This window comes from Drosophila ficusphila, unplaced genomic scaffold (assembly GCF_018152265.1).
Source record: "Drosophila ficusphila isolate 14025-0441.05 unplaced genomic scaffold, ASM1815226v1 contig_855, whole genome shotgun sequence".
Classification (NCBI taxonomy): Eukaryota; Metazoa; Arthropoda; class Insecta; order Diptera; family Drosophilidae; genus Drosophila; species Drosophila ficusphila.
Window position 1 is genome coordinate 31,787 of NW_025064807.1, and position 14,159 is coordinate 45,945.

A 14,159-nucleotide genomic window follows, 5' to 3' on the forward strand; every position below is an offset into this window, starting at 1 on the left:
CTGTAAGCGCCAGTAGGGGTACAAATAAATCTGTAAACTATAGTTGAGCATAATAAAATTTAAATTTTCGCGCCTTTGAATAATAAAACTCAGCTGTTTAGTCAACAAAATGTTACAGTTAATTAATCACACGCGGTCACACTGCCGCCAAACAGCTGTGTTTGTTGTTATCAGAAGATTGTAATTGCGTGTACTTTCGTCGGCGTAATTGTTTTCTGCACCATGATCGAGTGATCGCGTAGCTATCCACGGGCTCCTCAAATTTTCTTTGACTCATCGCACTTGGAACACGTGAACACGGCTGCACTTTTGGCAAACCGGGCCTCTGCTAATTAAATTAGTGCAGTGGGGAGGCGGCCCATTCAAGGTCGGCCATGTCGGCGGTAGCCATCGCTATAAATGCAGCCATTTCGGGCGCTGCTTACTGTATGACTGTCCGGATGATTCCAAGATTCCGAGACATGTTCATCAAGGCCAATCTCTTTGGCAATGATCTCTGCAAAAAGGACAAGCCACAGGTGTAAGTTGGACTTATTTTCTTACTATGTGGTTTATTTTCCAATACGACACATTTCCTTTTCTAGACCCGAATCCTTTGGCGTTCTGATTGGCTGTGTGTTTCTGGTATCCCTGTTCGTCTTCATACCCATTCCCTTTGCCTTCGATGAAGCGGCTGCCACGGATGCGATTACGGGCGGGAAACCCGATACATTTCCACACGATAAGGTAAGTGGTTAATTGAAAAATATCACAATACCAACTTTTATCGGTTCTTATCGCCCTAACAGTTCGTGGAATTGATTGCCGCCTTATTGTCCATTTGCTGCATGATCTTTCTGGGATTCGCCGATGACGTTTTGGATCTCCGATGGCGGCACAAGCTGCTCCTGCCCACTATTGCCACGTTACCCCTTCTTATGGTGTACTACGTCAACTACAATTCTACTACGGTTATCATGCCCAACTTTGCGAGGGATTTAGTTGGAACCTCTTTGAATATCGGTAGGCTGTTATTTCTCCATATAATTCATTCCCAATTGTTGTATACCATCTGCTTTGATAACTCTTTGATTTTTGTAGTTAAAACTACGAGAATCTTGACCCTTAATATTTAATTTAGTTGTTAAAGTGCAATTTAAGCATTTAAATTTGTCTATTTAAATTTAAACTGCACAGCTTTTTAAATCAAAAATATTTGAGTCTCGGAAGTTACAAAAATATTTTTTAAATTTTTGTATATATGTATAAGAAAACTTATAGAAATTGGATTGATTTAGTTATTTAATATATTTGAAGTTCAAATGTTATTTAATTATTGTTATTTTAAATTTCCCCTCCTATTAGCTCATATTTACTCGTAAGACTGTGGCCACTTAATGATCATAATTTTATTTAAATTTTTTTAGGTGTTCTGTACTACGTCTTCATGGGCATGTTGGCGGTATTCTGCACAAATGCCATCAACATCCTGGCTGGAATCAATGGCTTGGAGGTGGGACAGTCCTTGATAATCGCGGGCTCCATTTTGCTTTTCAATGCCATTGAGTTGTCTCTGGGCCATCAGGTGGACTCGCATATATTCTCCATTTACTTCATGCTGCCGTTTTTGGCCACCACGCTAGCACTTTGGAAGTTCAACAAGTAAGTTTGAATGTTGTTTATCTATTTGATTTTTATTTTTAAATACTGAATTGATCTGGCAAGGTAACAAATTTTCTTATAATTATATTTACGATACTAATAAACTAATAACACAAATAACGCTTCCAATGTGTAACCAAATTAAAATTCGTTTACATTTGCTTGACTTTAAGAGAATTTTTATCAATATTTAAAGTAAGTCTAAAAAGCTTTTCATACAGATCATGTGTATTTATATTAAGATATCTTAAAAATAATGCTAATTTCCGTTCAACCCATTTCACAACTTATTACCAGCAAATTTGAGATCTCTCTCGGTTGTCCATATCGGTTTTCTTTCGTAAATTCATGGTTTAGTTCTGGTTTTCTTATCACAGATGGCGGGTCTGTCTGTCCTGTCTGCTGAGATACTAAATTTGGAATTTGCTTGGCCAAAAACATAGAAGTGCATGAGTGGATTAGGCAGAGTATGATATGATGATTATGAGATTTTAAGACCTTGATGGGGGTTCAAAAGCAGGCACATATAAATATATATCCTTGTAAATCTATGCGGGTTCGTCCAGGTGCGCTGCCCAAGTTCGACTTGGCAGGCGTAGTTAGTCTTCATCCTGCAGATCCTCTAGAACGTCCACATCGTACAGATTGACCAACAGCTGACCGTACTGACTGCTCTGCAGGAGTGCCTCTTCCGGGGCAAAATACTTCTCGCTCTGCTCGCGTAACCGATGCAACTGTGTGCTGCCGTCGATGTGGACTCCATTGGCTATCAACTGCTGCATGTAGGTGGCATCGATGTGGGCATTTCTAGTGTCGTTGGGTAGTTTTACAGGTAGCTTTTGCCGGCTGGAGCTCTGCAGCAGGAGCACAATTTGCTCGGGTGGCAGGCACAACGCGCAGTTCCAACCGCCGTAGTGGTTTAGGTCGCCCAGCGTGCTAGCCGCCTGTCGCTGAAGCCGATGGGCGTCCAGTTGGGCACTGTGCAGGTGCCCCAAGGAACTTATCACCCCGTTAAGAAGGGTCTTCTTCGGATGCTGCCAGAAGAATCCGTAAACGTTATACTTCAAACGGAATCGCATCGGCAGCACATCCTTTGCATAGTACTTTAGAAACTTGAGAGCTGCGGGTGCATAGACCGTTTCACTGTTCCCGTGGAGCAGCAGGTCCTGAGCCTGCATCTGGACGCCACACTGTTGCCACAGTTGCCTCCTGAAGTGACTGAAGGCCATGGAGCTGCTGCAGTTGCTCTCGGATGAGCAACGTAGTAGAGTATAGCTGGTTTTACTGCCCAGCATGCTCTCCAAACTGCGCTCCTTGCTGCCATTGCTCACGTAGTAGATGAGGAAGTAGTCCACCACCTTGATGAGGGCTCGAATTTGCAGCTCCAAGAGCTCCAGACTTAGGTGATCCCAGGCTCCCAGCTCCAGCATGTAGAACAGGCGGTGCAGGGAAGTGGTACTGGCCTCGACCAGTTGAAGCGGGGTGCTGCCGCCACGTTTGCTCGCTCGACTGGAGGTCATCAAAGCTCGCCAGATGATCTCCGGTTGGCCGCAGTCTCTGCCGTGCCAGCCAATCTCGCATTTGCACTGCAGCGGGGCAATCAGGTAGTCTACATCGTTGAGATGCTGAGTCTCGTTTATGGTGCCCTCGCGATAGCACCAAAGGGCGGGGGTCAGACCCATTTCTGCGTCCACATAGGCGGGTACATTGTAGTCGGGCAGGTGGGATTCGTTCAGTCTATCGATTGGTTTCATTTGGTAAAAGTCCCTTTCGTAGCGATTGACATTTTCCTGCTGCCGTGGACAGCGGGTTCCACTCGTGTGGGAAACGCTTTCCGAGGCCGTTTTTCCTGCTTCGCCACTGGCCACAAAGTTGACTCGGCCGGCAGTCTGATCCAAGGCACTCCGCTGCTGGGTATCTTGGCCGCGACTCATCTGCATCAGCCATATGCAGCCAATGAATCCCACCTGCAGGACTAAGACCGACCAGAGCACCAGCTTCTTGGTTATGGCCAGGCGACCCACGCCGGATCCCGTTTGCAGGGAGTGCGCTGCCAGGATCGTGCTCCTCACCATGTTTGCGGGCTCACTTTCTGCAGTTCTTTCGGCTCATTTCCGTTAAATTTTCCGTACTTTTCTCGCTTTTCTGCGACTGAAAAACACGCCCAAAATTTTTACGGTACCTCCCCCACACAGCTGTCGCAAATGTCCTCTCTTTTTTTCTCCCAGCTGTTTACCGCTGCAGCGGGAATACAACTTTTGAGGGAAATCTAGCTAGAAGTTTGACGTAGGGTGGCTTACAACACTGGTTATACTGTTATTCATTCAAAATTAAATGCAGTCTTATAAAAAGCGATTATTGAAATTCTTTAAATAAGACTGCACATTAAAATCAAATATAAATCAAAAAATGCAGAACCATTTACGCGTGTTTCTAAGCTAAAAGCAACTTAACATCTTAAATCCTTTAACAAAAACTAAAATTTAAATCATAAATTTTATTCATTTATAACTGATTGTGTTATTCAAAACCTGATGAAAAATATTTTTAAATTTAATAAAAAAAATATATATATTAGTCAAATTAGGCTTTAATTTGTATTTAAATTCTACGTGTGACTAAAAATATGAAGAGGAGTTTTATATTTAATTCAAGAATTATAATTACTTTAAGATCGAAATATTTATTTTCAGATATCCATCGCAGGTGTTTGTTGGCGACACCTACTGCTACTTTGCTGGCATGACCTTTGCCGTGGTCGGCATCCTGGGGCACTTCAGCAAGACCTTGCTGCTGTTCTTCCTGCCGCAGATATTGAACTTCTTATACTCCACCCCCCAGCTGTTCCACTTCGTGCCCTGCCCCCGTCACCGGTTGCCCAAGTACGACGGCAAGACGGATCTGCTGCACATCAGCACCACGGAGTTCCGCCTGGAGGAGCTCAACACTCCGGGTCGCCTGATGGTCACAGTGCTGCGGAAGCTGCGACTGATAAGCTGGCATACCAAAGCGGACGGAGTCGTGAGGACCAACAATTTCACCCTCATCAACTTTGTCCTGGTTATTTTTGGACCCGTCCATGAACGAGTGGTCACACAGATGCTGATGGGATTCCAGGTGATGTGTACTCTGGTTGCTCTGACCATTCGCTACCCCCCTGGCCAACTACTTCTATGCGAAAACGTAACCACAGGTCCTCGATCGTTGATTCTGATATTTATTGTAGTATGCCTTTGCTAAGTTAACTTTACAAACAGAATACATTTATTTAATTCCTACACAAAATATTTCCCGAAAATAAGTCATAAGTAAAAATCTGTATTTCACTCGTCAATAAAGAACCAAGCGAACTAACTCAAAATCACCATGGGCACAACTGATGTGTCGGAGGAGGATCTGTCGGCGCCAGAAGAGGAGGAGGATTTGGGACCCAACATAGGAGTAAGTTGGAAATGGTTGTGGAAGGTTCGATGTAAGGGGAAAACGCGTAGCTGAAGAAGTTCTTCTACATTAATAAATAATTTTTAAAATTAAATGTGTACAGGTTCTTATTTGAGTTTTATTTATTCTTTTTTGTTAAGTAATAAATTTTAAAAATGAAATTACCTTTCTTATTATTTTTATTATAAGTTCCAGTGAGTTCAATCTTCAAAAATGTGTATAAATTTTTCCCACTTCCCAGCTTTATATAGGCGGACGTAATGCGGCCGGCCAGAGACACGGACGAGGTTGGGCCATCCTGCCCAACGGGGATCAGTACGACGGGAACTACCGCAAGGGTCGCCGCCACGGCATCGGGCTGTACGTGTTCAAGGACGGATCCCGGTACTATGGACAATACCGTTGCGGCAAACGCTGTGGGCGTGGCATCTTCATCTATCCGGACGGATCCGTCTACGAGGGCAACTGGCGCAAGCACATGAAGCACGGCAAAGGGCGATACAACTACGTAAATGGGGACACATACTCGGGTGACTGGTTCAAGGGTCAACGCCACGGAGTCGGAATCTACCGCTTCAACAGCGGCACAGATGGCTGTTGCCTAACCGTGAGATTGAAGTCTACCTGGAACAGCAACCTAAGAACGGGTCCCTTTGAGCTGTACATCGGCACTGAGGACAAGTGCACCGTACTCCACGGAATTTGGGACTCGCTTTATCCAAGTGGACCGGCCGTGTTCAGTTTTAACAATCGGTATTTGCTGCTGGGCTACTTCCTGCCTGCCAACTACAATTTCAATGCGCTCGGCAACATGGACGAAATGGAGTATCTTGAGGAGCGGTTGGACGATGAGCAGGACACTGAATCGCCAATGGCACCCACCCTTTGGTTCGCCCAGGAGATCGCCGTCTACGACTTCTCGCTGCTGCCCCAGGAGCCCGTTCCCCTGGCCATTTCCGACTCGGAGCTGTCCGTCTGCTCACTCTCCACTGTGCCGAGTGTCCGCAGCGAGGAGAAGATCAGCTGGTACGGCGAGGGTGAGGAGGCCGAGGGCGAGGAGGGCGGCGAGATGGAGTGCTTCCCCTGCGAGTGCGATCTCACCGATCTCAGCGAGGTGGAGACGGAGAGCGAGGTGTGCAAGATCGACGCCAATCCCTGTTGCATCGAGATCCTCAAGCAGCCAGAATGCCCCGATCCCTAGGAGTGCAGCTTCTTTTCCTCAGTCTTTCGTTATCGTTATTTTATGTTTCCTGCAAAAAAATCGAGAATATATAAACAAATTTTAAATGCAATTAAAAATAGGAAAAGGATTGAGGTGCTTCAATTTCTCAGCTTGTAAAGTTGTTAGTTAAACTACGCTGGTTGCTTTGTAGTAAACCATTTATTTGTAGATCTTTGTTTTTACTTCCCATACAATTTGATTAAAATTTGTCGGTTTTACTTTAAAATACGCCTTGCTCGTTACAGTTTTGATGCTTTATACTCGTAATGCAATGAAATCACAAATGGGGACTCTTTTCAAGTGTTATTGACATGATACCTTAGCAGTAGGTTTCCAGGTATGAGTTGACCGCAATATTAAATTCTTAAATCTTCGATTTTGATCATCTTCCGGGTGTAATCGTATGACTTGCTCCGATATTCTCTAGTGTTCAGCACTTTAGTTCATATGTTTTTCTTCTAGTTAACGCTAAGTGGATTTATTGTTGTCTCCCTTACCATTACATATCGAGGTTTTAACACTAATTTCTTAGCAAATGTGTTGGATTCACTTAAGACTTTACAATTTATATTTTCGTACACTTTTCATATAATTACTAATTTTAAATTAAAAAATCTCTAAGTGCTGGCAGGGGCTGCCCTGGGAGAAGGAGACGACGAAGAAGAAGCGTTGGCCAGCTTGCTGCTAACCTGGCAGACATCACCGCAACTGGCGGCCAAGCTGTTCGATTCGCAACTGGATTCTGATGGAGGCGTTTCACTTATCGTTCCATCGGTTGCCCTCGCACATTCATCAAGAATAATGTTCAGTTTCTCCGTCCTCGGCTGCGCAGCAGGACCCACGGTCTCCACAGGATTTAGGCGGAGCATTTGGTAGGGCTCTTCACCTTCCTTCTGCAACTCATGCAGAGTGCTGCCGTCGCGCTGCTTCGACACCTTGTAAATGGCAGGACATGATTTCGAGTTCTTCACATCGTTTATGTCCTTCAGTTCGGTTAGTTCCATTTGGTGGCCATTTGTCTTCTTCAGGGGCTGCATCTCCTGCTCTTGGTTATTGTCCTCCATGCTGATGCACTGCGACAGGGCAGCTACCGCCTCCATGGCCGCCGCCTGTCCACTGCTGCTGGCTCCTTCCGGATTTAGGTAGAGCTTCGGAACGTTGAACAGCAGCAGCTGAGGCTCCATTTTAAAGTCGTGCTCCAACTGCTTCTGCTCGTCCAGATTCTCGTCAATGTAGTTGATGTGGATGGGTGAGGTTTGCAGGTTCAGCTGCGAAGCATGCAGCAGACAATCGTCTGGTGGGGTATAGTATATCGACGCCTTGCTGGCTGAGTAATTGGCAGATAGGCGCGCTTTAATTTTTTGAATGTGCAGCTCCTTGGAGCCTGCAAAGTCCATTTGGCCCTTGAAATAGCAGTCTATGTCTGTTGATTAAGAGTGCTTGTATTAAAAATCAAAGTAGAAAGGTATATTGCTATATTACCCTCGGCTATGTCCTCTTCACAGCGCCCGCGGCAATTTTCGAAGTAGAAACTGGGCAGGTTCTCCAGCACCTTGTTCAGTGTCTGCTGTTGGTACTTGTATCCCTCCCGGAGGCGCAGCACCTGATGCGCACTGAACTTACGGATCTTGTTCCTCTGGAAGACGTAGTTCTCTCGCACCCAGCTCAACTGGCCGGTCGAGTAGTCACGGACCTTCTTCACCTGATCGTAGTATTGGTCCTTCAGCGTGGTAAGGTGATTCGAACCAATGTCTCGGAACTCGCGAATGTGCTTGGCCTGGCTGGTGTAGCTGCTCTGGATCCACTCAACCTGCTGGGCGCAGTTCTCCCGGATGCGGTGCACCTGTTGGGCGTAGTTCTCGCGCAGTCTCTCCAACTGCTGGCTCTTGTAGGTCTCGATGCTGTCCAGCATGGCGTATATCTGGCGCGGTCGCGGTGACTTCTTGTTCCGATTGGCGCAGCAATAGAAACGGTCGCAGATGCCCCACCGGGATAGACAGCTCCTCAATCCCTGCACCATCAAGGTGAGCAGCAGAAATGCGGTGGCCAGCGCCGTTCCAAACAGTATGCTTCCGATTTTCACCCGGTAGAACACAATAGGATCGATGTACAGTCTGTAAAAGGATGATATTAATTCGGGATACGTTTATGTTTATAATTTCCCAGCTACTCTCACCGTAATCCCGCTGAGGCCTTGCCCATTACATTGAAGGCATAACAAGTGTACAAGCCACTGTCAATCCTGGAAATGTTGTGCACCAGCAGCGATCCGTTCTCCACCAACACCACGCGTTGACCGACCAGACTTTGTTGCCGCGTCAAGTTTAAGTTCTGAATGTAACTTTCGTCCATCAAGGCGGCCAACTCCTGGGCACTCGGTGGTTGGTGAGCATCCTCTTTGCTGTCGATGATGATCGGTCGCTTGTCGGGATCTGCATGATGGCGCAGAATCTTATTGCGGGGCGTAACCTGATAAAACGCAAATGATTAGCTCTATGTTAAGCAATAAAAGCGAACATATACCATTATTATACCCTGAAATCTTAAGTACAGCTCATTCTAAATTTAAATTTAATACTCAATAAAGTTCATTAAAGTGTAATGTGTATAAAAAAAAAAAAATTTACTTAAAGGTAGTTTGATATATCATCCTTACCCATATGATGTCCGGTACCGGGCTGCCGGAGATCTGGCACTCCAGCTTGGCGGTAGAGAGGAGCTTGTGCATCTTGGGCTCGGAGAACTGCACCACCGAGGGTACCGAGCAGTTGAGATTGCTGAGCACGCGCAGCATATCGCCGGGATAGCCATACTGACATTTCAGTGCATCGATCTGGTCATCGATGCTCTCGTACGAGTCCAGCGGAGTCTGGCTGGGATTGGCATTGTTAATGAGTGCCTGGGGCGGCAGGTGGCGAAGGCCGGTGCTGGTATTGGCCAGCCAGGCGGTTAGCCAGTACATGCTGCAGTCACACTGGTACTCGTTGCCCAAAATGTTCAGGTAGTGCAGCTGTCTGAGCTCCTTGATACTTTCCGGCAGCGATGCCAAGCTATTCCCGCGGACACTGAGCCGCTGGAGACGGGACAACCCGGAGATCTGGGAGGGCAGCTGCAGCAATCCGTTCTCGGCCAGCAAAAGCTCCCTTATGTTCGGAGTATTGGCGAACAGAGTGGCAGGCAAATGGGTGAGCCGTCGATTTTGCTGCAAGGAAAGGTAACGCAGGCGATGGAGCACCTGCGGATCCACCAGGGACTCATCGTAACGCGATATCCAGTTGGAGAACTGCTCGATGGGCGTCTCATCGATGCGCAGCAGCACCAGGGAGCGCTGCCTCTGGAACAGGCCGCTGGGCAGCTGCTTGAACTGGTTTCGACTGAGATCCAATTGCCTGAGGGCATGCAGCGACTGGAAGATGATGGAGGACAGCAGGGTCAGGTTGTTGCCGGACACGTTCAGGGCCAGCAGCTGGTCCAGGGACTCAAACGCCTTGCGATCGATGACGGCCAGCGAGTTCTGACTGAGATCCAGCTGCCGCAGTTCCCGCAGACTGTAAAGACTGTGCTTGCCAATGGACTTGAGCTGATTGCGCTGCAAGTGCAGCTGGCGGAGCTGGCCGTTCCGGGCAAAGAAGTTGTCCGGAAAGGAGAGCAGTCGGTTGTCGCTCAGGTCCAGCACTTGAAGATCGCGTGCGGTTTGGAAGAGCTGGAATGGCAGGACAGTCAGCCGATTCCCGGACAGATAGAGCCGCTCCAGCTTCAAGGCTCCTCCGAATATGTCGCGCGGAAGCTCTGTCAGCAAATTCTGGCTGAGATTAAGCATACGCAGTTCGCTTAGCTCGCCCAGGAAGCGCTGCGGCAAGTGGCTCAATCCATTTCTGTCCAAGTGCAGTTCATCCAGGTGATTCATGTGCTGCAGGTTCATCAGACTGCAGTTGGCCAGCCGGTTGCCGCTCATCTTAAGTACTTTCAAGCGTCGCATAGCCTGGGGTATGGCCCAATTCAGGCACTCCAGCTGATTCTCGGCGAGGTTTAATCGCTCCATGTACTCGAAGCAGTGGGGCTGGCGGGTGAAGAGCTGCCTGATCGTTTCATCCCGTAGGCCGCTCTCCAGCCAGGAGAACTCCCTGACGCTCTCGTACTGCGGCAGCTTGAGGGGATTGCCGAGATCATCTGCCACATGGACCAGCATCAGCTGGTGGTAATTTATGTGCGCACTCCGCTGCGAAATCAGCTCCTGGTTGACTTGCCGCAGACCCACACGTTCGCAGCTGAGCTTGAACACATTGGCCGAGTGATTCACCTGACCATCGGCAGGCAGGTCGTGCTCCTCCACCTCCACGCTCTCCGATCCGGCGTCCAGTGCGTCCAGCCACAGACCCTCATCACTGTCACTATCATCTAGTTCCGAGTCGACTGCATGCCCCACGAACGGCAGGTGAAACTTGTAGCCCAGCAGCGAGAACTCGTGCTCCTGCCATGTCCTCGTCCTTGGCCGGATCTGCGGACGATGCTGTCGCGGCACTTCGGCTAGAGATGCCTCGACGCTACTGTAGATGGCCTGGCAGCTGAAACCTTCGCCACTGACGGCAACTGCCCAGTTGGCCACGACGAACAAGGCACACAATATCAGGGGAATCTTCGATATTGCTTCCATTTTTCAGTATGTAATCTCAAAAATTTATACGGTCGCATAGTACACCTGGAAGATTGAAAGATTAGAATCCAAAGTTTACAAAAAGGATTATGAAATTGCATTGTTAAATTAGTTAAGTAGTAAGAAAAATTTGAGTTGTATAATCTTTGAAATAGTTATGGTAGCTACACAATTAAGAGGTTAAATCGTATAATAAAAGCAAATTTTATCTAAATTATCAAATAGAACCTTCTAGAGCAATTACCAAACACACTGGCACTGATTATTGCAATTTTATCGAGTGTAAACATAATGGAGAACTACGCAACTCTCTGTGTGTTATTTTTTTTTGGAAATAACCACAAAGTTACGCTCATTTATGGAAGAGCCTTCTATAGTTATTGCTAACTCCTGACGAAATTATACTGCCCCATTTTCGGCATAAAAGCCTCAATTAGTCCACTTTGGATTTTTGGTCATTATTGATTTTCGCTATCACCCTTCGGAAGCCCAAAACACTGTCGCAACTCACATTTGATTTGGGAGAGGGGGAAAAATGAGCCAGAACATTGGCCAAAATCAATACGTTAGGTAAATATTATAAATAAAACTGTGGACTTTTGAGAGGAGGAGAACGCGGACTCCAGTTGCGTGTCCAAATTGCGACGCACAAGTGGAAGACAGAGCTGAAAGTGTGGAACTTTAAGTTGAGCGAATGTTTAATTCAGAGCGACTCTTTTGAATAATGCATTATAATAGTGACTGTCTACCGGATTGTGGTTTCATTCTTCTCAGTCTCCGGTTTTCTGTTTGCACGCAATAAAGATTTTCAACTTAAAGGCATGGGAAGGAAGAAAAGGTACTACTAATACTGCTACTGTAAACAAGTTAAAATGGAAAAAGTACGATAGAACTAAAAAACTAGGCTTGTAAATAAAATATCGACGATTTACAAACAGTACAAAGGAAATGGAAAAAATACAATTTTATAACTATTATTACTGTTTATTTGATTTCTTAATTATAATAAAGTGTATTTTTATTTTGGACAAAAAATATTGAGCTGTATTCAGATATCTTGGAAAAGAAATTATTTCTGATTATTAAGGCCATCAAACGAGAATTATTTATAGGTGGTTTTCTAGAAAATCCACTTGTCAAATTGATGACTACCAATTAAATTATCTAATCCGTTTTGCTTTGAATAAGCAAATACCCATTGGTTGTATAGCATATATTTTAATTTCTCTTAATACGACCGCCTGGCATTTGTTTATAAACAGAAATATTGAATGAATTACCGCACAGCAACCGCAACCTGCACCAACAAGCAATTACGCTCAGTTCAGTTCCCAAGATTATTACTCAATGGGGCAGTCAAAAGAGGGCGGAAACTATAAAAGGAATTTATTGTATAATATCTTTCCTGTGACGGGAGTGACTGACCCGATGCCACGTCGAATATAGAAGGCGTAAAGCTTTTCTATTTGTTTTTATATGCACAATTAATGGCCAGCTGTTCGAAGCGGAAAAAAAACTGATAAGAGCCAACGAACCTATAAAATGGACACTTTCATTGATAAGCCTGAACTTTGCGAATTGTGATCAAGATGGATGAGTGTAGGGGATTTAAATTAATCACAGTTCGCAGCGAGTTTAATTCAGAGTCAATATGGTTATTGATAGCAAATATTATATTTAACTCACAAGCTTTTCGTACTTTAAAAGGCGTTTGTGTGAATTTCGCAGGTCGGTACATAGAAAAAATCTGGCCAAAACTGCTTGGCCAAAACAAATGCGAAAATAGCAACACAAAAAAAAAAGATACAAAAATAGCTTAACGCAAACAGACGAAAGCAATACACATGCAAAAATAAGGCGAAAAACTGCCACGAATCGAAGACAATAATTTAATTAGTTGGCTAAAATCGTGAAAGTATTTGCCAAAATGGAGTGCTACCGTTAAAAAGGCTTAATTAGTTTTGCAGGGAAATTTTCAACAGCTGATGCCACAATTAAGCAAATTACTCGAGGGCGACGAGAGCGGAAAGTATTTTGGGCAAACAATTAATTTAAATGTCGTTTTCATTGAGCCAAAGAATCGGAGACGACCGAGAGAGATGGAAATAGAGTGGGTTGCATAATCTGCCATAGAATCCGAGCTCAAACAGGGCAAAAACAACCGTTTAACTGGGAATCCAACTATGCATGTGTATATATAATACATACTTATACACACATAGGCAAACGCCTGCTGACGTCTGAAAAGCCGCTAATGAGACAGGCGGGCATAAAAATACCAATTAGCAGAGATTCTTTTCCTTTCGAAAGCGAAGAATCATTCGCGAAATGGAGATTTCCGCCTACTCTTATAATTTATTCAACACTTTTCGTCTCCTTTACCTTGGGAAGTCTCAAGTGTGTGTGTGATTATGTGCAAGATGCAGCAAAGATTTGTTGCCAAGGGCAACGTTTTGTGGCTTAATTACGGTATTAACATTTTTGTAAACTTCTAAGCAGAGTCCGAAGAGGAGATTATATAGCCACAGAAACTTTTCGTTTCTTTTTTTTCACTCTTTGTGACCAAAGTAGACATTTATGTTACACACGCACAAGCTACTTTTTCACAGCTGACTTTAAACTTGTTTTGTTAAAAAAAATTCTTGAGGGTTAATAGTTTTGTGTTAACCAAATAAATGTATTTTCATATTTGATGATTGTAAAATTATATTTTCTCACCGTTGTTTATATTCTATGCATCTTTTCGCGTCTTTTTTTCGTCTAGGCTGCAGTGTGACCGTAGGGAGACGGGCAAAACTCACCAGACTTACTTTTGGTAAAATGTCCTAAATCTTACCGATACTTACTTTAAAAGCGCTTTTAGTATACTAGACACCCAGTGTTGTGCAATAAATTCAAAAGGCTATAGCTAAAAAACTGAATTTTGTTTATGCAAATTTTCAAAAGTAAATATGTAATGTCAACTTAATAATAATTTTGTGTATTTTAGAAAATGGTTTTTTGGTTTTTTTTATTTTTATATGAATTCATAAACAAAAATTAATGAAATAAAGTGTTTAATCATGTTTCTGAAATAAATTAGCTTTTGTTTTTATCTTGTTGCTAGTAGAAATCTCGCCTTCAAACTGTTGAAATCTCTTTACTATAAACAAGAAAATATAACGTACTTCCACTTACGTTAAAAATAATGATCCAATAAGT

General features: G+C 44.6%; 4 protein-coding genes across 4 annotated transcripts; 2 read left to right on the forward strand and 2 right to left on the reverse strand.

The window, feature by feature from the left end:
* The first annotated feature begins 149 nt into the window (after positions 1–149).
* LOC108100861 (UDP-N-acetylglucosamine--dolichyl-phosphate N-acetylglucosaminephosphotransferase) lies at positions 150–5,002 on the forward strand. The gene is given in 6 exon segments (XM_017204940.2): positions 150–520; positions 585–726; positions 789–1,002; positions 1,407–1,641; positions 4,335–4,794; positions 4,796–5,002. Coding segments are annotated over 6 exon segments (1,230 nt in total). The 5' UTR covers positions 150–374; the 3' UTR covers positions 4,829–5,002.
* On the reverse strand, positions 1,663–3,871 carry LOC108100859 (beta-1,4-mannosyl-glycoprotein 4-beta-N-acetylglucosaminyltransferase). The gene has a single exon (XM_017204939.2). It carries the CDS (start codon positions 3,714–3,716, stop codon positions 2,241–2,243), a length of 1,476 nt encoding a protein of 491 aa, XP_017060428.1. The 5' UTR covers positions 3,717–3,871; the 3' UTR covers positions 1,663–2,240.
* LOC108100862 (flagellar radial spoke protein 1) lies at positions 4,966–6,392 on the forward strand. Its single transcript, XM_017204941.1, has 2 exons — positions 4,966–5,082; positions 5,324–6,392. The coding sequence occupies exons 1-2, from the start codon at positions 5,008–5,010 to the stop codon at positions 6,281–6,283; spliced, it is 1,035 nt and encodes a 344-aa protein (XP_017060430.1). The 5' UTR covers positions 4,966–5,007; the 3' UTR covers positions 6,284–6,392.
* Positions 6,393–6,444: 52 nt separating this feature from the next.
* On the reverse strand, positions 6,445–13,759 carry LOC108100857. The gene is made up of 5 exons (XM_017204937.2): positions 13,677–13,759; positions 8,961–11,003; positions 8,481–8,773; positions 7,787–8,418; positions 6,445–7,727 (listed from the first exon to the last, which is right to left on the reverse strand). Exons 2-5 carry the CDS (start codon positions 10,956–10,958, stop codon positions 6,922–6,924), a joined length of 3,729 nt encoding a protein of 1,242 aa, XP_017060426.1. The 5' UTR covers positions 10,959–11,003; positions 13,677–13,759; the 3' UTR covers positions 6,445–6,921.
* Between the last annotated feature and the right edge of the window lie 400 nt (positions 13,760–14,159).